Source organism: Homarus americanus, unplaced genomic scaffold (assembly GCF_018991925.1).
Source record: "Homarus americanus isolate GMGI-L3 unplaced genomic scaffold, GMGI_Hamer_2.0 scaffold57955, whole genome shotgun sequence".
Lineage (NCBI taxonomy): Eukaryota > Metazoa > Arthropoda > Malacostraca > Decapoda > Nephropidae > Homarus > Homarus americanus.
In genome coordinates, this window is record NW_024718508.1 from 13,048 (window position 1) to 37,078 (window position 24,031).

Sequence of the window (24,031 nt, forward strand, 5' to 3'; positions counted from 1 at the left end):
ATGATCAAATAATACCAGATGATACTAAATGTTATACAATAATTCCTCGAGATAAATATACTGAACTGTACTGTACAGTATATATCAGGTGCCACTATGAGAACTCAGGTTCTCAACAGGCTCAGCCATGTCAATATTGTTATTATTGTCCATTCTGTATAAGTATTCTTCTGGCTAACTAAACAAACTGGTTCAATATCAACATCAATATCAAAGGTGACTGTATCCAAGTATGCAGAAATAATGTTTGGAGTAACATTCACTTTAAATTTGCAGCTGTGATGGCTGGTGTGGCAGGCATATGTATGGGGCTAATGGTGGAGAAGCTGGGTAGCATCTTCCACGTTGCCAGCAGCATCGTGTCTGCCGTGGGAGGCCCAGTTACTGGTCTATTTTTTACAGGAGTCTGTGCACCGTGGGTCAATGCAAAGGTAAAACAAGACTGGAGAGTTGATCTTTTGAGTCATACCATAAGAACCATGTGATAAAAGTAGAGCTGTTTTATATAGCGATATCTAATGACGGTATCTGTTGGTAAATATTGCTGCTTCCCATCATCACAGGGAGCTGTGGTGGGGTTCGTACTGTCGTTCATCTTCAGTGTTTGGGTAGTTATTGGTAAATTTGTGCGAGGAGGGGGGTCGCCTCCCCGCCTGCCACTGTCTACTGAGGGCTGCCCGGAGGACCTTGCCCTCTTCCTTAACGCCACCGTCACCGGCCTCGTCAACAATACCACTCGTCTTGCTGATACTATGTTGACGACCACCGTTCTGCCTGATGCTGTGCCGGCCAACACCACAGCTGTCGATGGGTCAGTACCACCAAACTCTAATTGGTTTTACTTACTTGTCAAGCTGTATGTCTGATGTTTTGGTCCATTTACTACATCTGTTTCACGATCTGACTATACACACCATGAAGCAGTAATGTGTCAAACTTTAAATAGGTGACAAAGGAATTCAAACAGGACATAGTGTAAAGCATTTATTAGCGGTTTAATGTTGAATAATGGACGTTTAGGTTATAAGAACATAAGAACATAAGAAAATAAGGAGTCTGCAATAGGCCGGTTGGCCTGTGCATGGCAGCTCCTGTCGAGAGTTACTACCACTCTCTATCATCCATGAATCTATCTAGCCTCCTTTTGAAACTTTCCAGAGTTCCAGCACAAACTACAAAGTTGCTAAGCTTGTTTCACTCGTCCACCACCCTATTTGTGAACCAGTTCCTTCCTATCTCCCTCCTAAACCTAAACTTATCCAACTTAAATCCGTTGCTCCGAGTCCTATCCTGCTCGGATATTATAAGAACTTTATCTATATCCCCTTTATTGATTCCTTTCACCGACTTTAATACTTCTATCATATCTCCCCGCACTCTTCGTTTTTCTAGGGAATGCAAGTTAAGTTTCTTTAACCTATCCTGATATGGAAGGTTTCTAAGTCCCGGAATCATTTTCGTCATTCTTCGTTGCACTGACTCTAGTGAAGTGATATCCATTCTATAATAAGGGCACCAGAACTGAGCCGCATAATCGAGGTGCGGCCTGACTAGCGCAAGATATAGTTGCAATAAGACCTCTGCACTCTTATTACTTACACTTCTAGATATAAAACCCAATACTGTGTTTGCCTTATTTCGAACATTAACGCACTGTTTTCTATGCCGTACGTCCGGGTTTACAAGTACCCACCTGTCAGATCAAAAAACTTGACTAGTATAACTTAAATATTTGACTCTCCTCGGGGGAAGCGTAAACGAAGGATGAATGCCACCACCAACATAATGATAAACAACAACATTTGTTGGGTAACGTTTAGACAATATCTCTTGTCATCGTCAGACCGAAGACATGACTTACAACAGTATAAAATTCAACATGACAAATAAAATTGAATACAGCTTTGGTTATATTAAACACATAGCAAAAAAAAATGACACTGAACATAAAACATGGAATTATTAATTGTTAAAACCTACCACAAATAACTACACAGAGCAAAGACGCAAAAATTAGCAGCAACTTAGAACTTAACACCAAAGATAAATACACAAAAATTAGCAAATATGTTACATACCAGTAAGAAATAAAGTAAAGAAGTAGAGTGGCAAATAGCGGGTATGAACGAGGATGTTTGGTGAGCAGTGCGTGAGAAATAATAATAAAAATAATAATAATATTAATAATAATAATAATAATAATAATAATAATAATAATAATAATAATAATAATAATAATAATAGTAATAATAATAATAATAATAATAATAATAATAATAATAATAATAATAATAATATTCATAATAATAATAATAATAAACGGTTTATTGAAAAAGTTCTGCAGCCAGAAGGCTGAAAATATACATTGGACATAAAATGGCTTATTACATACATTGGTGGTTTAACAAAAGCCTTCATTTGAGAGAGGTGAAGGAACATACAGTGAACATAAAAATTAATGTTTACACACGTAGATCATGTGAGCTGAGGTGTTGAACAGCAGACACGTAGTGTAGTAACTCTCTCACAGATGGCGTTATGAGGGCATCACGTGGAGTACGAGTTCCCTCACAGGTGGTGTTATGAGGGGCTTGACGTGGTGTAGTAATTCCCTCACAGATGGTGTTACGAGGGGCCTGATGATGTAGTAGCTCCCTCACAGATGGTAAATGAGGGGCCTGATGATGTAGTGATTCCCTCACAGATGGTGTTATGAGGGGCCTGATGTGGTGTAATAATTCCCTCACAGATGGTGTATGAGGGGCCTGATGTGGTGTAATAATTCCCTCACAGATGGTGTATGAGGGGCCTGATGTGGTGTAATAATTCCCTCACAGATGGTGTTATGAGGAACCTCACTTGATGTTGTAGCAACTCATTCACTACGTGGTGTCGTAGCATCATGGGGACACCACGTGGTCTGTTGTCACATGGTAATTTATTGGTTGATAAGAAGGAAATCAAAGAGGTTTGGAAAAAAAATAATAATTACGACCGACTGTGAACGAGAAGTTTATATGGATCGGAGTCAATTTATGAGTACCAGAACCAGTTCAGAGACCATATCCAAGAGTTAAAAGAGAATGAGTGAAGCAAGCAATTGGCAAGAAAAGAGAATGGAACGGCTACTGGAAGCTCGGGATTAATTCATGCTCCTTTGACTTGTAAACTTTCGTCTGTGTCTGTAATTGGCCATCGGGTGCTCCTCCTTGTCACCACACATCCTCAAGGCTTCAAGCAATCTTATTTTTTCCCTTATTTGTCTATTCACTTTATAATCCATCGGCTTGTCACTGCATGCCTGGCTTGGCCCTTCACCCTGCCCCACATCATGTCAGCAGAAAGTCCTTTATTTTGGCCCAGTATCTCGCTCCACTACCCCTCTCAGTACTGGAAGCAGAGTCCACTCTTTTCAACCCAACTTGATATGCTTTCCTTATGTTTTGTTCCTTAGATTTCCACACTCTCCTTTTGGTAACTCTGTGTTCGTCTTGATACCTACAAAATGTTCTATACTACTCAGGGTATACACAAACACTTGTTCTCTTAAAAGTAGGTTCTTATTCTTGTAAGGGAGATATATACAAGGGGACCAAGAAGCTCACTTCCGCACCACAAGGACTGGCAGTCTTCACTCTATGTATTACTGCGCGCTTGCATGTACAGATGCCAGCATTCACAAGCTGAATACATAAAATATAAATATGATAATTTATATACATAACATGGTGCATAATAAATGGAGATATTACATAGAATTAATACATGTTCTGTAATACTTTACTATACATAATTAATAGAATAATATAAGAGTAATATAATAATACACAGCTTAAGGTACTACTTCGTGTCCATATCATACACCTCCCTCCCCCCTATACGCTCATAGTTTCATCTTGAGCGGACCTTTTGTTTCTGAGTCGCTCGGACCTGCGGAGTACTGGGGCAGAAACACAAGGTGGGGATGGATTTACTGTAAGGACATCAACATTAGGGGACTCAACTGGGGAAGGGTCAACACTAGGCAGCTCCATAGGTCGGAGGAAACGACGGTTCCTCCACCATACTCTACCACTAGGAAGACGCACTTGGTAGTCCCTGGACCGGCCAATACCCATGACAACCCCAACCTTGTCCCAGCAGTGAGATACCGGATCTTGAATCCTGACCTGCTGGCTAATACTCAACCTGGGAAGGGGGCGGGCATGACAGTCGTACCGATCAGCGACATCTGCTGCTCGTTCTGCTGCACGGCGGTCACATTCCTCAGTCTTGGTCTGCCATTCTTGAGAAAAAGACTTCGGGTGGGCAGGAACACAAGACCTTTAGGTGATGTCCGTATAGAACCTGGGCTGGGGAGCGTCCGGTGAAGTTCGGGGTGTTGCGTAACTCCAACAAACCTCGATCGAAGTCCTCGCAGTCGATATTTCCTGAGGGTGACACCTTAAGGAACAGGTGTTTCACAGTCTTGACTGCGGCTTCAGCGTGTCCATTCGCCTGGGGGTAGTGGGGCGAGGTCATGACATGACGGACTCCCCAACGGTCCATGAAGTCCCGGAACTCGTGGCTGGTGAACTGGGGTCCTCCATCAGTCCTGAGGCGGAGGGGAACACCAACTTCTCTGAAGTAATGCCTGAAATTCCGGATGGTAGCAATAGCCGTTGTATCACTACCACAGGGGACGACAACAGGCCATCCAGACAGTCGGTCGGCAATGATGAGGAAGGACTTCCCTGCCACTGCAAAGAAATCGGCCGACACAGACTCGAAGGGTCTTGAAGGGTTATCGTCGCACATTAAAGGTTCCTGTTGCTGGCTGGGTTGCAGAATTTGGCACGGCTCACAGGCACGGACGGTACTTGCAATGTCCGCGTCGATTCCGGGCCAAAATACAGTCTGCTTCTCCCGTCGCTTGGTGGCCTCCACTCCTCGATGGCTGTCGTAAAGGCGGGTCAAGGTACGGCGGCGTAGGGCAGCAGGAATAACTACTCGTGGACCATACAAGACGAGGTCTCCGTCACAATAGAGGTCCTCGCGTATTTTCCAGTACGGGAGTGGCGATTCATGAAGGTCGTATCGGTTAGATGGAAATCCCTGGGACACACAGTCGACGAGCCGGATGTAGGAAGGGTCGGCCCGGGCTGCGGTGTGGAGATCTTCAAGGGTCTTGTCTGCATCCGGTGCTGTAGACTCTTCTGATGTGAAGACGGCCTTCAATGAAACTACTGACTTGAGGGATGCAGCAGCTGTAGAACACAACGTCTCGTCCTCTGGGGTGGGGCGACTGACAGGGGCGCGGGACAAGGCATCCGGGATGCACAACAGCTTACCCGCACGCCACACAGCCGCGAACAGATAAGGCGAAAGCTTCTCTTTCAAACATTGAAGGCGAGGATTCTCTACTGCATCCAAAGAGTAGTGATTGATAACACTGGGCTGCATTTGAAAAAAAATTCATGAGGTGCGGGGTTTCTTAGCTGATTCTGTATGTATTTTGCGTGCTGATTCCAAAAATGCCGTTCATTTTGCCCAATCAGGTCAGATTTTTATGCTATGGGAATTAGGAAAAAATCGAAATTCTTAAATATGATGTCCAAATTTTTATGCAAAATATATCATAAGAAATGTAACCACAACACATAGGACCAAAATATGTCAACTACATAGATGCCTTTACAGTTAGACATGCATAAATGGCTGTCGCAGAGAATTTCTTTGGTGGTTGGTGTCTGGGGTTTCCCGTTTCAGACACCAACAGTAGTCGGCGAGCATGTTGATATCCCAGCGACCCTGGTACCGCTCCTCCATTACACGGATATCTTGATGGAAGCGTTCTCCTTGTTCCTCACTCACATCACCACAGTTCTCTGGAGAGTAGTCCAAGTGGGAGCTGAGGAAGTGCATCTTGATGGACATGCGTGCACCAAGAACTTTGTAGCTCAGAAGTAGGTCCTCAACAACTCGTCCATACTCTGGACTTCTGTAGTTGCCAAGAAAATTGGAGACAATAGACTTAAAGGCATGCCAGGCTTTCTTCTCATTTACAACCATGCTGCAATCAAACTTGGGATCTTTGAAAAGCTCTCTGATCTGAGGGCCATCAAAAATTCCTGCATTCAGCTTTGCCTCACTGACTTTTGGAAATTTTTCTTTCAGAAAATTGAAAGCCTGGCTTTTTTTGTCCAGTGCCTTTACAAAGTTTTTGAACAGACCGAGCTTGATGTGCAGTGGCGGAAGAAGAATGTTCTGCGGATTCACCAGAGCATGGGCAACAACATTGTGAGAACCTGGAGTAAGTCCACTTCTTGCAGGCCAGTCACATTGCATGTAGTGCTGCTTGTCTGCTCGACTATCCCACAGACAGAGGAAACATGGAAACTTGGTGTAACCACCTTGTAGGCCCAGCACCATGGACACAACCTGTGGAAAAAACAGATTAAAAATATGTTTAGCTGAATAGTTTTATTAATAAAAGATATTAACACTTCATAATATGACAGTATGTCGGCAGACATAATTACCTATTAGAAAAACTGTCAACAAAATATAAATTTTTGAAAGCAACTGTTTTTGGTGTATTAAATTACCTTGAAGTCTCCACAAATCTTCCAATTGTGGTCTTTATACTTCAGAGCAGTTAACAGATACTCCATGTTGTTGTAGTTCTCATCCATCTGCACTGAATGTCCCACCGGAACAGACGCGACCTGGTTTCCATTGAACAACAACACAGCTTTCAAGCTTCTTTTTGAGGAGTCAATGAAGAGCCGCCACTCTGATATATTGTATGATATTCCCATAGCTGCAATGAGTCCACTGATATTGTTGCAATACACCAATGAAGTTTCCTTGTCAAAACTGAAGAACTTGCGAAATTCCTTGTCACGGTTACGGTACCAGGCAAATGTTGTTCCTGGTGCTAAGACATTGTGTTCGCAAAGCCGTGATCCTAGTAGTTGAGCTGACTCCTTAGACAAGCACAAGTCTCTTGTTAAATCATTCAACTCAGCTTGACTGAAGGGTATGGGCTCTTTTGCAGAAGCTGTGGGCAAGTATGTACTGGAAGCGTCAGTCTCTTCTATGTCTTCATCGATATCATGATCGTCATCGAGTATCATGTCCCTATAGTTTTCTGGTGGAGTTAGTATTGGTATTCCTGGTCCGTGAGGAACTGGTTTGATGGCTGAGGGTACATCTGGATACTTAACATGATGTTTGTTCTTCCTGTTTATACCTGAAATGTGAACAAAAGATTTAGTATCAAGATAGCATAACATATTAACTTACAGATATATTTAAGAATGCATGAACATACTGCATTTGATATATTAGTATTGATGTATTAGTATAACTCACCCTGAAGGTTTGTCATGCAGAAGTAACAGTCCGTGGTATGATCTCTGCCTTCCCTCCATACCATAGGAATGTCAAATGGTAGACGTTGAATCTTCTTGTTGCTCCAGCGCCGCAGATTTTCAACACATGTTTTGCAGCACATGTGAGGGGCAAAAGCTTTATCTTGGTCTCCAAGTTTCATTCCAAAGTATGCATGATATAAGTTTTTCACTAGGGGAGTAATGGTGCACTGTCGGTCTGTCATTGTTACACAACCGCACACATAGCAAAACCTGTTCGGGTCGTTCTTGCACTTCCGATTCATGATTAAATGTACAACTCTGTAAGAAGAAAAAACAGGTGTGTATATGATTAGAAATATGCGTGTGTGTGTGTGTGTAAGAGAGAGAGAGAGAGAGAGAGAGAGAGAGATAGAGAGAGAGAGAGACGCACACACTCCCACTTTCTTGAAGTCTCGAGAGACACTGACTGAGGGTCTAGACTTTAGAGGCACATCGGGGTGGTTGCTAGTACATGCCATGTACCACCAGATGAAAAAGAAATTTAATTGTGAAAAAAATATATGTATAAAAACACGGACATATACTCTTTTCCTTTCCATCACGGCGGACATTTAAAGGGCCGGCGAGCACGTGGGTGTATTTAAATGCATCGTAAGGGCATTAAAACTGACCGAAATCTTTTCTGTGAGGCTTGCCAATGTCTCGGATGATTTTTTTAATGAACGAATATGAGGACCCCATTTTGAGCGAAAAATGCCAATATTTTACCTGAATCTCCGCTTAAAATGCTATAGCACAAAATTCTGACCTGATTGAGCAAAATGGATAACATTTTTGAGATCAGCATGCAAAATACACCCAGAAAAGCTTAATAATACACAAACCTCAAAAACTATGCAGGGCAGTGTAATAATAGGTACAAGAGGGCGATGATCCGTGAAGAGGGTGAAGTGCTGAAGTCCTATCAGGTAGAAGCGGCACTTCGCCATCGCCCAGACAACAGCCAACATCTCCAGCTCAATCGTGGCATAACGGGTCTCAGCGTCGGTCAGGAACCGGGATCCACACTGAATTAAGCGGAGTTGTCCACCGCCATAATCCTGCAGAAGGGCGTAACCAACGCCGTAGAGTCTGGAGGCGTCAGTCTGGAGGACGGTGGGTAGGGCTGGGTCGTAACAGGCGAGGACAGGTGGACTCAAGAGGGCTTGCTTGACTTGCTGGAAGGCCTCTTGATGGTCTGGGGTCCAAAGGAATGTCCTCCTGGGGCTCAGCAGGGGGCATAACGGCTGGGCTGCGGCGGAGATGTCAGGTCTAAATTCAGCCAGCTGATTGACCAGACCCAAAAAAGAACGGAGGTCTGTCAGGTTGGCAGGGGTTGGAAAATCCCTGATTCCACTTAACTTCTCCGGGTCAGCTGCGATACCTGATGCTGAGAGAGTGTACCCACAGAAGTTCACTGATGGTGCGGCGATTACAAACTTGTCAGCGTTGAGGGTAATCCCGTACTTTCGACATCTGGTGAGAACTTCATATATTCGGGAGAGGTGGGCACAGTAGTCTTCGTCATGGAGTAATATATCATCAACCACCTTGACACAATTCGTGACTCCTTGAAGGGCCGCGTCACCACGTTGACAGAATGCATCGCCCGTAGCGGCAAATCCCATGGGGCCTCTGCAATACTGATATCTTCCATATGGTGTGATGAATGTATTCAAATGTTGGTCTTCGGCCAACTCGATCTGCCAATAACCACATAAGGCGTCCATCGTTGTAAAAAACTTTGCCTTCGGGTCCACATTTCGAACAGCTGCGAAGGGTGTGGGTGAAGGGTGGGCTGGACGGGAAACTTGCTGGTTAAGTTTTGACAGATCGGTGGTGATTCGTACTCCACCACGAGGTTTGGCGACGGGGACGAGAGGGTGGCACCAAGGTGAAGGTTCGTCTCCGGCCGGCTTGATGATTCCCTGAGCAACCATGGAGTCAAGCTCTTGTCTAACTAGCTCCTTGTAGGCGTGAGGAATCAAACGAGGGGTGTGGATGGCAAAAGGTGTGGCACCATCCTTAAGATGAATCTTCATAGGTGAACCCACCATCGGCTTGAGTGGTGTGGATCCCAAAGATTCCTTCGTAACCAACACGTCAGCAAACTCCTTGAGAAGGTAAGCTCTTGCATTAGAAGGGGACGTGTTAGTAGAGATAGAGAGTTCCTTCAACATGTTGACATGGGTGACCTTTAAAATAGGTTTGAGGAATTCCTTGGAAATAATGGCCAACTCTTGACAATGGCCATATGATAAAAGCGGAGTCGGGATACCACCATGAACATCAATCCGGGCTGAGCAAGACTGCTTACCAAAAGTAAGAGGAGCCCAGAAAGATCCCAAAGCTGGAGCCATCTTGGAACCATCAGCTGTCAGTTTCCTTGTCTGAGGAGGGGGCTGTAGGTTGCTCCCGGGTATTCCCAAACTTGCTAAGTGTTGTGGACCAATTACTGAGACGTCAGCACCGGTGTCAGGTAACATCTGAAGACTGGATGATAAGTTACCGTAAGAAATGACGACATTGATGTGATGGGGCGTCGTGTCTGTGGAACAATGCACACGACGGCAGGAACGACTGGACACAGCGTCTTGATGCTTGCCAGAAGGGGGCGCGCCAGCACTACCTATGGATGACTTCTTGGATCCTAGGTGGTGTTCTTTCCGTGTCTTCTTACGACAACATTTGTCATAATGGCCCACACGACCACAAAGTCTGCACTGAACTTTGCTAGCAGGGCACTTGACTGTGTAAGCCCAGTGACCCTGGCGGTCGCAACTTCTGCACACGCTTTGAGCAGCTGGGCACTGGGAGGAATTATGCTTTCTCGCACAGCTGTTACACAAAGCTGCTGCTGAAGGTGTAGCTGGAGGGTAAGGGGTGGGATTACCTTGCTGCTTCTTACCCTTTCTGTAGGAAGACATCGCCCTCACCTGGTTAGGTTGTGAACGTAAAGCTGAAGTCGCACACCTGGCGGCCTCGTACGCTCGACATTTTGTAACTACACCTTGAAGGGAGGAAGTGGGGTCAAGGGAAATGAGACGCTGAACTAGCTCTTCATCTCGGACACCCGTTAAAATGATTGTTTTGAGTTGTGTCTCTTCACAGACTTGAGAATTTCCAGGACAAACATCAACCCCCTCTGAACATCTCTTGATTCTTACAAAAAATGCATCAAAAGATTCTCCATCAAGCTGTTTACATTGGAGGAGTTCTCTTCTTCTGAGTGCTTCGTTGCGCTGTCCCTTAACATGTTCCTGTAACTTGTCGAGCACGGCCTCTACAGTCAGAGTTGTCGTAGGAGGCACTTGAAGTGTGTGCTCGAGAGTACGTTGTGTCTCTAAGGACAGGCACATACGAAGCTGTATCATCTGTTTCGGCTGTGATAAACTTGAGAAGTCAACCATTGTTGCATAGTCTTGCCAACGTCGACGCCATTCCCGAAACATCTGATAAGAAGCGTCAGACTTCAGAGAGGGAGGCGTCTGTACTGCAGCCTTTTGAGGTGTTGTTGATCCGACTCTGGGAAATGAGGTACCAGTACCACTAGTCGTATCAACATTAGTAGCAGCAGACGAATCTTGTACGGTAGATCGTTGTGGGGAGGCTAACAGAGAAATCAAGAGTTCAAATCTGGCTTGATCCTCTCTTCTTCTCAGGTCATCCTCACTTCTACGTATGTCTTCGAGTTCTCTGCATGTTTGTTCCTCTTTGTGGTGTCATCTTTCAGACTCTTTGTACCGAATTTCTTCCTCATTTCTCCTTGCAATATCGTCCTGGCGTCGAGAAGTTTCCATCCACTTAATCAGTTGAAGGAGATCTGTGGACGTATGCATTGCAGGAGAGCTTGCTCGCGATGAACGAGGACATTCTGTGGGTGACTGGGCGTTGTCATTGTGGGGAACGTGGGGCCTGAGCGTGGGTGGGGAGAGGTCTCCCAGATTTATACTCATACTCCCATCGTCCAGGGCATCTTTTTGATCCCTGTGAGACATGCCGACAGCTTCTGTACTCTATCTGTGCAAAAGACCGGGTCAGCCCCTCGTAATCTATGCACAGAATTACAGAAGTTTGAAGTAAGTCACAAGAATTTAATATAAGGTGAATGTGTGTGTGTGTGTGTGTGTGTGTGTGTCTGGCGGTAGGGGAGGCTTGGCTCGCTGCCAGACGTAGGAGCAACTGGGCAGCGTCGAGCGCTGGTCGGTTAGTTACCCTCCGACTAGAGACAGGAGTGGACGCACTGCTGGACCATCTCCCTTAGTCATCTGACCGCAATTTGCACAGACAATTATGATTAAAATACACAACACAGCACTTCACAAAACACTTCACTTCACAGCACAGCACTGTACACAGCATAGCACTTCACAACACTGTAAGTCTAGAGGCTTGTAGTAGTCTTGCTGTAAATCCATGATGAAGCAGAAGACGAGACGCCATTAACACAGTCTGGGCGGGAAGGCTTGTCCACTCTATCTCACTGAGAAATAATCACTGCGCCATCTGTGTTCGTCTTGATACCTCCAAAATGTTCTATACTACTGAAGGTATACAAAAACACTTGTTATCTTATAAGTAGGTTCTTATTCTCGTACGGGAGATATATATACAAAGGGACCAAGAAGCTCGCTTTCCCACTACAAGGACTGGCTGTCTTCCCTCTATGTATCACTGCGCGCTGGCCTGTACAGATGCCAGCATTCACAAGCTGAATACACACAATGTAAGTATGATAATTCACATACACAGCATGGTGCATAACAAATGGAGACACCACACAGAATACATGTTCTGTAATACTTTACTATACATAACCAATAAGAGTAATATAAGGATACACAGCTTAAGGTACTACTTTGTGTCCATATCATACAAAAATCATAGTCGTGGTTGTTATAATCATTGTCGTGGGTGTTATAATCATGGTCGTAGGTGTTATAATCACAGTCGTGGTTGTTATAATCAGTGTCGTGGTTGTTATAATCATGGTCCTGGTTGCTATAATCAGTCGTGGTTATGATCATAGTCGTGGTTGTTATAATTATTTTCGTGGTTGTTATAATCACAGTCGTGAGTGTTATAATCATAGTCGTGGTTGTTATAATCATGGTCGTGGTTGCTATAATCATGGTCGTGGTTATGATCATAGTCGTGGGTGTTATAATTATTGTCGTGGTTGTTATAATCACAGTCGTGGTTGTTATAATCATGGTCGTGGTTGTTATAATCATGGTCGTGGTTGTTATGATCACAGTCGTGGTTATTATAATTATTGTCGTGGTTGTTATGATCATAGTCGTGGTTGCTATAATCATGGTTGTGATTGTTATAATCATAGTCGTGGTTGTTATAATCATGGTCGTGGTTGTTATAATCATGGTCGTGGTTGTTATAATCATAGTTGTGGTTTTTATAATCATGGTCGTGGTTGTTATAATCATGGTCGTGGTTGTTATGATCATAGTCGTGGTTGTTATAATCATAGTCGTGGTTATTATAATCATAGTCGTGGTTGTTATAATCATAGTCGTGGTTGTTATAATCATGGTTGTGGTTGTTATAATCATTGTCGTGGTTGTTATAATCATAGTCGTGGTTGTTATAATCATAGTTGTGGTTGTTATAATCAAGGTCGTGATTAAGATCATGGTCGTGGTTGTTATAATCATGGTCGTGGTTGTTATAATCATGGTCGTGATTGTTATAATCATGGTTGTGGTTATGATCATGGACGTGTTGTTATGATCATAGTTGTAGGTGTTATAATCAATGGTCGTGGTTGTTATAATCATGGTCGTGGTTGTTATAATCATGGTCGTGGTTGTTATAATCATTGTCGTGGTTGTTATAATCAGTTGTTATAATCATGGTCGTGGTTGTTATAATCATGGTCGTGGTTGTTATAATCAATATAATCATAGTCGTGGTTATTATAATCGTGGTCGTGGTTGTTATAATCATAGTCGTGGTTGCTATAGTGTCGTTTGTTATAATCATGGTCGTGGTTGTTATAAGCATGGTTGTGGTTGTTATAATCATTGTCGTGGTTGTTATAATCAATCATTGTCGTGGTTGTTATAATCATGGTCGAGGTTGTTATAATCATAGTCGTGGTTGTTATAATCATAGTCGTGGTTATTATAATCATGGTCGTGGTTGTTATAATCATATTTGTGGTTGTTATAATCATGGTCGTGGTTGTTATAATCATGGTCGTGGTTGTTATAATCATAGTCGTGGTTGTTATAATCATAGTCGTGGTTGTTATAATCGTGGTCGTGGTTGTTATAATCATGGTCGTGGTTATTTATAATCGGTCGGTGGTCGTGGGTGTTATAATCATAGTCGTGGTTATTATAATCATGTCGTGGTTGTTATAATCATGGTCCTGGCTGCTATAATCATGGTCGTGGTTATGATCATATTCGTGGTTGTTATAATTATTTTCATGGTTGTTATAACCATGTTCGTGGTTGTTATAATCATGGGCGTGGTTGTTATAATCATGGTCGTGGTTGTTATAATCATGGTCGTGGTTGTTTTAATCATGGTTGTGGTTGTTATAATCATGGCTGTGGTTGTTATAATCATGGTCGTGGTTATGATCATTGTCGTGGTTGTTATAATCATGGTCGTGATTATGATCATGGTCGTGGTTGTTATAATCATGGTCGTGATTGTTATAATCATGGTTGTGGTTATGATCATGGACGTGGTTGTTATGATCATAGTCGTAGGTGTTATAATCAATGGTCGTGGTTGTTATAATCATAGTCGTGGTTGCTATAGTCATAGTCGTGGTTGTTATAATCATGGTCGTGGTTGTTATAATCATAGTTGTGGTTGTTATAATCATGGTCGTGGTTGTTATAATCATAGTCGTAGGTGTTATAATCAATGGTCGTGGTTTTTATAATCATAGTCGTGGTTGCTATAGTCATAGTCGTGGTTGTTATAATCATGGTCGTGGTTGTTATAATCATAGTCGTGGTTGTTATAATCATTGCCGTGGTTGTTATAATCATAGTCATGGTTGTTATAATCATGGTCATGGTTGTTATAATCATGGTTGTGGTTGTTGTAATCATGGTCGTGGTTGTTATAATCATGGTCCTGGTTGTTATAATCATGGTCGTGGTTATTAGGTAGCCTACTGTAAGTATCTAGTATACTATAGTAAGGAATAGAATAAAGGTTAGAATAAGTAGTTAAAGAAATATTCGCCATAAAGAGAGGTTAAAATTATAATTTTTTTATTATTATGAATCACCGATGATCATTCCGAGATAAATTATATTATGAAGAGAAGTGACTTTGATTCTGTTTAGAATAGTCACCATCTGCTTAAGTCATCACCTGTGTTAAGTCATCATAGTCATCATCTACATTAGTCAGTTTTAGGCCCATCTCACATGACTGACCGACCATCGATGTTCATTCCGCGCGAGGGTGTTAGTTTGCAATGCGTCTTATTGTTTACTCTGGTGGATGTAAGACCTCCTACCCTCACTGACGTAGCTATGGTCAATTTGGTGTTATTCTTCTTTATAAATGCCTTCTAATCTGTCTCAAGTCTATCTGTCCTGTCTATTGCCATCCCAACTGTCTGTTCATCTGCGTGGTGTTTGATTATAAGCCCGTCTGTACTCTTTGTGTCGTCAAATCTGTCTGTCTTATCCGTTGTTGGTGTGTGTCTGCCTGTTTGTGTAATGCAGGGGTCACCAAACTTTTTTCACAGTGGGCAGGATAACTGAAAGAATGACGAGAGCGGGCCGCATAATCATTCTGTTCAATACTTGCAAGCCAGAACGAAAGCCATGGAAACCATGGTAACGTCAGGGCGTAGGCGGAGCTACCACCTGCGGGCCTGATGAACTGACGTCGCGGACCGTAGTTTGGTGACCCCTGGTGTAATGTGAACCAGTCAGTCAGCTGTCTGTTTGTCTGTCATGTTAGTTGCCATATTGTCTATTTGTGCATATATGAATCTGTCTATTTTTGTCAACCTCCTGTCTGTTTCACTGTCTGTATTCACCCTGTGTCTATTGTAGTCATCTTTTCCATGCATTCCTGTTATTATCTTTTTATCTCTTCTCCTTTTCCATGTACAGTCAGCCACAGGAATAAGTATTAACTGTAGCTGTAAGGTCATCTGGTAGCGTTGAAACTGCGCATCCAGACTCATGATGAAACTCAGCTCCCCCCACCTGTTATCTCTAACTATTTTTGTTTCCCCTTCTTTCTTCTATTTACTCATCTTCCTTCCTTTACTAATCCAAACAACATTAAAAAAAAAGTAGGCTAAGAGAAAAAGTGGGGGGAGGAGGAGGGAGCCGTACGATAACTGCAATCGTCCAGCTGGCTGACAACGTACAGCGACAACTTTTGCCAGCGTAAATAAAATGGTTAATTAATGCCTTCCTAAAAAAAAGCATCGACATGGGACCAGGTTTGTTACCACTCTACGAATTTTTTTGCGATTTTTCCACCAAGTTTGATGAAAAACGATTGTGCCGTTTCGGCTGCCCAGAACAGACAGACAGACAGACAGACAGACACACGGCTATTCCTATAGTATATTAGATACAACCATATTCAGTGTAAATCCAAACTTTAATATTCTTACTCTTTCCATATTCCTTGTACTGTAGCCTTTTTCACCATACACACTGTCCAAACCTTCTGTGTGTATCCCACATGGCCGCTTAGGTCACCACCAAGCATTTTAACTTCCTCTCACCCAGCTCCAACACTCTCACCTCATTCCAGTGTAATATCACGACTTTTGAAGTTTGGCTCTTACCTTCTTATGTCTATAACTTTCTTGGTTATATTTCTTTTATTTTCTTCATTTTCTGTCTTTCTTGGTGCTTATTGTATTTCTTTTAATACTTTTGCTTATTTGTTTATTTTCTTTTATTCTCAGATTTACTTAGTTATATTCTGTTCCGTGGATTATCCTGGGAGAACCACATTCTTCTCTATTCCTACACACGAGTGAAATTACTTACATTCTCCTGCTACCACCAGTAGCAGGAAGTGGTGGCAGTGATGGTGTCAGTAACAGGAAGTGGTGGTAGTAACAGCAGGAAGTGGGGGTAGTGATGGTGCTAGTAACAGGAAGTGGTGGTAGTAGTAACAAGAAGTGGTGGTAGTAGTAACAGGAAGTGGTGGTAGTAGTAGCAGGAAGTGGTTATAGTGATGGTGTTAGTAACTGAAAGTGGTGGTAGTAGTAACAGGAAGTGGTGGTAGTAGTAACAGGAAGTGGATGTGGTGAAGGTGTTAGTAACAGGAAGTGGTGGTAGTAGTTGCCGGAAGTGGTGGTAGTATTAACAGGAAGTGGTGGTAGTAGTAACAGGAAGTGGTGGTAGTAGTAACAGGAAGTGGTGGTAGTAGTAAGAGGAAGTGGTGGTAGTAGTAGCCGGAAGTGGTGGTAGTAGTAACAGGAAGTGGAAGTGGTGGTAGTAGTAGGTAAGTGGTGGTAGTAGTAACAAGAAGTGGTTGTAGTGATGGTGTTAGTAACAGGAAGTGGTGGTAGTAGTAGCAGGAAGTGGTGGTAGTAGTTACAGGAAGTGGTGGTAGTAGTAGCAGGTAAGTGGTGGTAGTAGTAACAGGAAGTGGTTGAAGTGAAGGTGTTAGTAACAGGAGTGGTTGAAGTGAAGGTGTTAGTAACAGGAAGTGGTGGTAGTAGTAACAGGAAGTGGTGGTGGTGAAGGTGTTAGTAGCAAAAAGTGGTGGTAGTAGTAACAGGAAGTAGGCGGCCAGCGCGGCGTGGGTGTGGTGGAACGTCCTCCCTGATCTAAAGTGTTATTGGTGGGGACATACTCGTTGTGTGGGATCGGGAATTTGACAATGTGTCCGTGAATATCGGATGTCACCCTAAGCATTGCCACCCAAGGTTTCTTCTCATCCCTTACGGCATAAATTGTAAATATTCCGTGTGTTCACCGGCGTTCTCCAAGTGAGTGGTGACCTGTGCTGGGTCGGTGGTGGGATAATGAGGAGGCTCGGCGCCAAGGTCAGTGTCGTTAGGCCTACTTTGACAGGGGTGGTCCCGAGACTATCGCTCCTATGGGGCCGAGAGTGCTGCCCATGCGGTCGCCCCCCCCCCCCCACCATAGTAACGGACACTAAATATAGGGTCTCGACGAACCAAGTGAGTATACATAACTGATATTACACCAGTGAGACCATATAAATAGTGGTTATTTGTGCCAAGGATATATAAACAAGTGCCTGGTGTGACAAACTCTTGTCCATAGTGTATCATTCTGATGTATGGATGGTCGCTATTAGGGGGGGTAGCCTACACACCCACGCGCGCACTTATGCCCCTACTACCTGGACACAGCAGTCCAGCCTGTCACCTCTCCGCCCTTCCCTCATAAGAACCAGTATAATCTTGTGCCTGGGACTAAATCAGATGTTCGGAGGCGGACGTAACCGTCGCCCAAGGTGCTGTTCACTATGCCTGGTAACATTCTTTGCTGCGTCTGTGCTAGCCCGAACCAAAACTGCACAAATTGTGTTTGTGCGAGAAACAACCGACCATGTGTGGATTGCAGGAAGCTAGACCAGTGTCGGAACCCACGTCGCAGGGAGCCGACACAGGTGGCCACAGTGGATATCGCCGGGACCCAACTACCCGATGATATCCGAAATGATAGCAGTGAGTCTACTCAACCCGAAAATGTAGTACTAACAAATGCTGCTCCCTTAGTAGCAGGTGTCCACGAGGAGAATGAGAGACAGCCACCTCAGTGGAATGGCATGTCGATGGAAAATGCAGACATATGGGTCAAAGAAACGTACTCAGAAATTGTCAAGTGGTCGCCCGCTAACTTATTTGAACCACCCAAGTATGCGGCCATCAAAGAAATGATTCGGGAGATGACTTGCTTCATGACTGATTACACTCAGGACCGCTTCCTCGCCCCCCTAGCTCTTCAAATACTGGCAATAATACCACATCTATTTTGTCAGAGGACACACACAAAGGCTAAGCACAAAATGCGTGTGGGAAAAGTGTCTCTTGCGGTAAGATCTCTCACAGAGGAATCCTCCGGTGAGGTGATGCCAATAAACAGAGAGACATTAAAACTATTGAAAGTGAAACATCCCCCTGCAAGCGAAGATGAGGGCATCAGGTTCCAGGGTGACTATATCCCACCAAATGCTGTCCTGTTCGAGAAAATAACAGGAGAGATGGTGTGGAAAAAGGCACTGAAGACTCGAGGAGGAGCCGGCCCTTCAGGTCTAGATGCAAACGGTTGGAGAGTCATCCTCAGCACAAACAAGTTTGGCCCTGTAGCAAGCGATCTCTGCACTGCCATTGCCGCCCTTGCAAGAAAGCTTGCATCCTCTTGCTGCCATCACCTCCAGGCCCTGACGGCCTGCCGCCTTATTCCTCTGGAAAAGAAACCAGGATGTAGACCTATTGGGGTGGAGGAAGTGCTGAGGCGGATCATCGGAAAGTGCATAATGGAGGTGGTAAAGGATGATGTCAGGGCAGCAGCAGGGAACCTACAAGTGTGTGCTGGCCACCAGGCTGGTGGGGAGGCTGCCATTCACGCCATGAGATTGATATTTGAGCAGCGTGATTGTGAGGCCGTTCTCCTGGTGGATGCTTCAAACGCATTCAACATACTTAACCGCAAGGCTGCACTGCACAACATCAAGATCAAGTGTCCAAGCTTTGCGATATATGTTGAAAATTCGTATAGGAATCCTTCAGACCTCTAAATAGTAAATAACAAGGCTCTATGAGGTGACACCATCCTACAGTCGACCGAGGGAACAACACAGGGGGACCCCGTTGCAATGGCAATGTATGCAATTGGCCTATCAGTGCTCCAACAAGAAATAAAATTTGAAACAACTGGGGTCAAACAAGTGGCATATGCTGATGACCTTACAGGAGCAGGAAAAGTGGAGTGCATCAAAAAGTGGTGGGACTTGGTAACATCGCGAGGTCCACAAATAGGGTACCACCCAAACGCCAGCAAGTCCTTCCTCATCGTGAAGCCAGAACATTATGAACGAGCATTGGAGGTTTTTGGCGGAAGTGAGGTCAAAATAACTAAGGACGGCCAAAGACATCTAGGCGCAGTAATTGGCACTACGGACTTCAAGACCGAGTACGTGGCGGGAAAGGTGAATGAGAGGGTTAGTGAAATCCAAGCTCTGTCTGAGATTGCTATCACAGAGCCACATGCGGCCTTTGCAGCATTCACCCATGGAGTCAAGCATCGCTGGAACTACCTGATGCGTACCATCCCTGAGATCGGACCCCTCCTCCACCCTCTGGAAGAAGCTATCAGTGTCAAGTTCATTCCCAAACTAGTGAAACACCCTGACTTAACCCCAGCAGAAAGAGCACTTCTTGCACTTCCACCAAGACTGGGAGGGATGGGACTAACTAATCCAGAGGAGATTGCTGCCACTGAACATCAAAATTCACTTAAGCTCACGGCAGCCCTCACGGACCACATAATAGCCCAGAATGCAACAGGGGAAGTGGATACCAGCGAAGTAAATAAGATTCGTAGGTCCATTACGACAGATCGACAGCACTGCCAAAATGAAAAGTTGCAGCAACGATTGCTGCAGGTTCCAGAAAATTTGAAAAAAAAAGTAGCTATAGCGCAGGAGGTGGGCGCCTCGAACTGGTTAACTACGTTACCGATAAGGGCAAATGGTTTCAGTCTCAATAAACAAGAATTTACAGATGCCATTGCTCTAAGGTACGGTTGGCCAGTAGAAGGATTGCCCTCCCAATGCGTGTGTGGCTCTTCCTATGATGGCGATCACGCCATGGTGTGCAAGAAGGGGGGCTTCATATGCATGAGGCATGACGAGGTAAGGGATCTCACAGCAAATATGTTGAAGGAAATCTGCCGGGACGTCATGGTAGAACCGACCCTCCTTCCATTGGATGGCGAGATCTTCCAACACAGGACTTCAAACACATCTAACAAAGCCCGCGTGGACGTCAGTGCTCGAGGATTCTGGACGCGGGGACAGCGAGCTTTCTTCGACATCAGGATTTTTGATCCCATGGCCGCATGTCACCGCAACCTAGCTCTCGATGCTGCACATAGGAGGAACGAGAACGACAAGAGAAGGGCATATGGGGAGAGAATTCAAAACGTTGATCAAGGCAGCTTCACTCCTCTAGTGTTCACAACCTCTGGTGGGATGGGCCCAAGTGCAAGATGTTTCTACGCCAGACTCGCGGAGTTGATCTCCGAACAGAAGCAGCAGCCCAGAAGTTATGTCACAGCCTGAATGAGATGTCGACTGTCTTTCTCTCTCCTTCGGTCGGCTTTGCTTTGCCTCAGGGGAACGAGAGCTTCTGCCCCTACTCAGACAACTGCTGCAGATATTGACTATGAGGCTACAGTCACTGAATGCCGCATAGATCTGCGGCTCAACTAATTCAACACAGATAGGATAGCTTCTTATGTATTAGGATATTTAATATTAAGGTAAATAAATGGTGGCGAAGGTGTGGCTATTGGGGGAGGCTGGAGGCCACGTTAAAAAAAAAGAAAAAAAAAGTAACAGGAAGTGGTGGTAGTAGTAACAGGAAGTGGTGGTAGTAGTAACAGGAAGTGGTGGTGGTAGTAGCAGGTAAGTGGTGGTAGTAGTAACAGGAAGTGGAAGTGGTTGTAGTGAAGGTGTTAGTAACAGGAAGTGGTGGTAGTAGTAACAGGAAGTGGTTGTGGTGAAGGTGTTAGTAACTGAAAGTGGTGGTAGTAGTAACAGGAAGTGGTGGTGGTGAAGGTGTTAGTAACAGAAAGTGGTGGTAGTAGTAACAGGAAGTGGTGGTAGTAGTAGCAGGAAGTGGTGTAGTAGTAACAAGTGGTGGTAGTAGTAGCAGGTGTAGTAACAGGAGTGGTGGTAGTAGCCGGAAGTGGTGGTAGCAGTAGGGGTAAGTGATGGTAGTAGTAACAGGAAGTGGTGGTAGTAGTAACAGGAAGTGGTGGTAGTAGTAGCAGGTAAGTGGTGGTAGTAGTAACAGGAAGTGGTTGTAGTGATGGTGTTAGTAGACGGAAGTGGTGGTAGTAGTAACAGCAAGTGGTGGTAGTAGTAACAGCAAGTGGTGGTAGTAGTAACAGGAAGTGGTGGTAGTGAAGGTGTTAGTAACAGGATGTGGTGGTAGTAGTAACAGCAAGTGGTGGTAGTAGTAACAGGAAGTGGTTGTAGTGAAGGTGTTAGTTACTGAAAGTGGTGGTAGTAGTAGCCGGAAGTGGTGGTAGTAGTAGCAGGTAAGTGGTGGTAGTATTGGAAGGTGGTGGTATGGAACACAGTAGATAAAGAGCTATAAGTTTCGGATGTCGCTGGTAATTCAGCGGTGGCGTGATGTCATATATGTGACGTCACGGGCCTCTACGTAAAAGTGTCTAAGAGAATTCGTAAAAATACAATCAGGAACAATATCTGGAATCTCCTGATCTATTATTGCATTTACTTGCCTGTTTGAAAAATTGCTAGTTTGTAATGTCGCCTTAACAAATGACAGTAAGTATTATATTTGAAAGATGGATTCATTATAATGCACATTTCATCCACAGAACTCAATCTAACACTATCTACGAGATCTCCTACTGCTACACGGGCATAATTGCTGTGGCGCTGACATTTATAATCAGCTCTCTCATCTCTCTGTTGACAGGTGAGAACAGTTTTTCCTCTCGGTATCGTGCAGCTTCTCACTTACTTTACATGAAAAGTGCCATTTGTATATTTTGTCTTTGTCCTGGAAGAATTACCACCCAATATTCAAACATGTACTGTAAAAGTAATTATTTTTTAGCATAAAGCTAATCTGTGCAAGTTCTTGTTGATATAACTCTATAGATTTTGTCTGGTAATTCTACATTGATTGTAAACATTAGAGTCAGATTTTATTCAAGTAAAATTATCATGAAACTTAGATATTGACTAATGATGATTCATAAATAATGATAAATTAGATAACAGCTTCGTTAATCCTGGCAGGTCCTAACAGCCCTGAGGATGTGAGTAAGGGAGTGGTGAGTCCGGCATGTGCCAGAGCCTACAAGCGTGTGTGGGAGAGTGTGAAGGGTCGCCCCACTTACACAGTCACCCAAGACATTATCAACGAGGAGGAGGAGGCGTTTAAGATGTTGCCCAGACATAACACAGATAACCTCAACACTTCCTCTTAGTTCCCTCCAGCTGGTCCCTCTCTGAGACTCTTAGTTCCCTCCAGCTGGTCCCTCCCTGAGACTCTCAGTTCCCTCCAGCTGGTCCCTCCCTGAGACTCTTAGTTCCCTCCAGCTGGTCCCTCTCTGTGACTCTTAATTCCCTCCAGCTGGTCCCTCTCTGAGAATCTTAGTTCCCTCCAGCTGGTCCCTCTCTGCGACTCTTAGTTCCATCCAGCTGGTCCCTCCCTGAGACTCTTAGTGCCCTCCAGCTGGTCCCTCTCTGAGACTCCTAGTTCCATCCAGCTGGTCCCTCTCTGAGAATCTTAGTTCCCTCCAGCTGGTCCCACTCTGTGACTCTTAATTCCCGCCAGCTGCTCCCTCTCTGAGACTCTTAGTTCCATCCAGCTGGTCCCTCCCTGAGACTCTTAGTTCCCTCCCAGCTGGTCCCTCCTTGAGACTCTTAGTTCCCTCCAGCTGGTCCCTCCTTGAGACTCTTAGTTCCCTCCAGCTGGTCCCTCTCTGAGACTCTTAGTTTCATCCAGCTTGTCCCTCCCCGAGACTCTTAGTTCCCTCCAGCTGGTCCCTTCCCGAGACTCTTAGTTCCCTCCAGCTGGTCCCTGAGACTCTGAGTTCCCTCCAGCTGGTCCCTCCAAGAGACTCTTAGTTCCCTCCAGCTGGTCCCTCCCTGAGATTCTTAGTTCCCTCCAGCTGGTCCCTCCCTGTGACTCTTAGTTCCCTCCAGCTTTTCTACACATTGATTTTTTTAGTCTCTCTTGTTGCGAGTTGGGGATTTAGAATATAGTTTAAATGTCTACCCAGATCCCAACAGGCAACAACAACAAAAAAACAAAGACAATCTGACGATAAAAGGGTAGACAAAGGATGAGAGTTTTTGTTATGTATAATAAAGTACCATAAATTCCTTAACAAAATATTCAGCTTTCTATAATTTACCTTTAACCATACTTAACCTAAACATTAACAGTATATACATATTTATACAACATACAACAATTTGGAAGCAAGGTGGAGGTGGGGAGGCAATATAAGATTACAAATACTTAATTGCGGAGCTGAGATGGCTGACGAGTAAGGCTGAGTATTGTAGAAGACGGTAGGTAGTCACTGTGCCGTAGGTTTCCAGGATAGGTGATCCTGTGGTCACTTCCCAGAGTGAACTGAACTCTCATCGAACTGGAGCTGACGAAGAAGACTTTGAGGAGGTGACGCAACAACCAGGATATGGAGAAGGGAAACCGTGGAGTGGTAACTAAGAGTAGTCATACTCGGGTTTTGGCGTGGTTCGTAACACTCATTAATGTTTCACTCTGATTGTTTTTTCAGTGTGTCTGATTATCTTTCATTGTCTGTTTTTGTATGTCTTTGTCTTATTCTGACTCTAAAGAACAAGGATAATAATGATAAAAGAGGAAGAAATAAGATAAGAACCGACAGACA

The 24,031-nt window shown here is 44.3% G+C and overlaps 1 protein-coding gene across 1 annotated transcript; it reads left to right on the forward strand.

Annotated features, from left to right (window-relative positions):
• Nucleotides 1–276: 276 nt before the first annotated feature.
• On the forward strand, nucleotides 277–22,594 carry LOC121859681 (sodium-coupled monocarboxylate transporter 1-like; the record flags this gene model as incomplete). Its single annotated transcript, XM_042356607.1, has 4 exons — nucleotides 277–431; nucleotides 564–811; nucleotides 21,977–22,077; nucleotides 22,404–22,594. Coding segments are annotated over 4 exons (695 nt in total), but the record flags the coding sequence as incomplete, so codon positions are not given.
• Nucleotides 22,595–24,031: the final 1,437 nt, after the last annotated feature.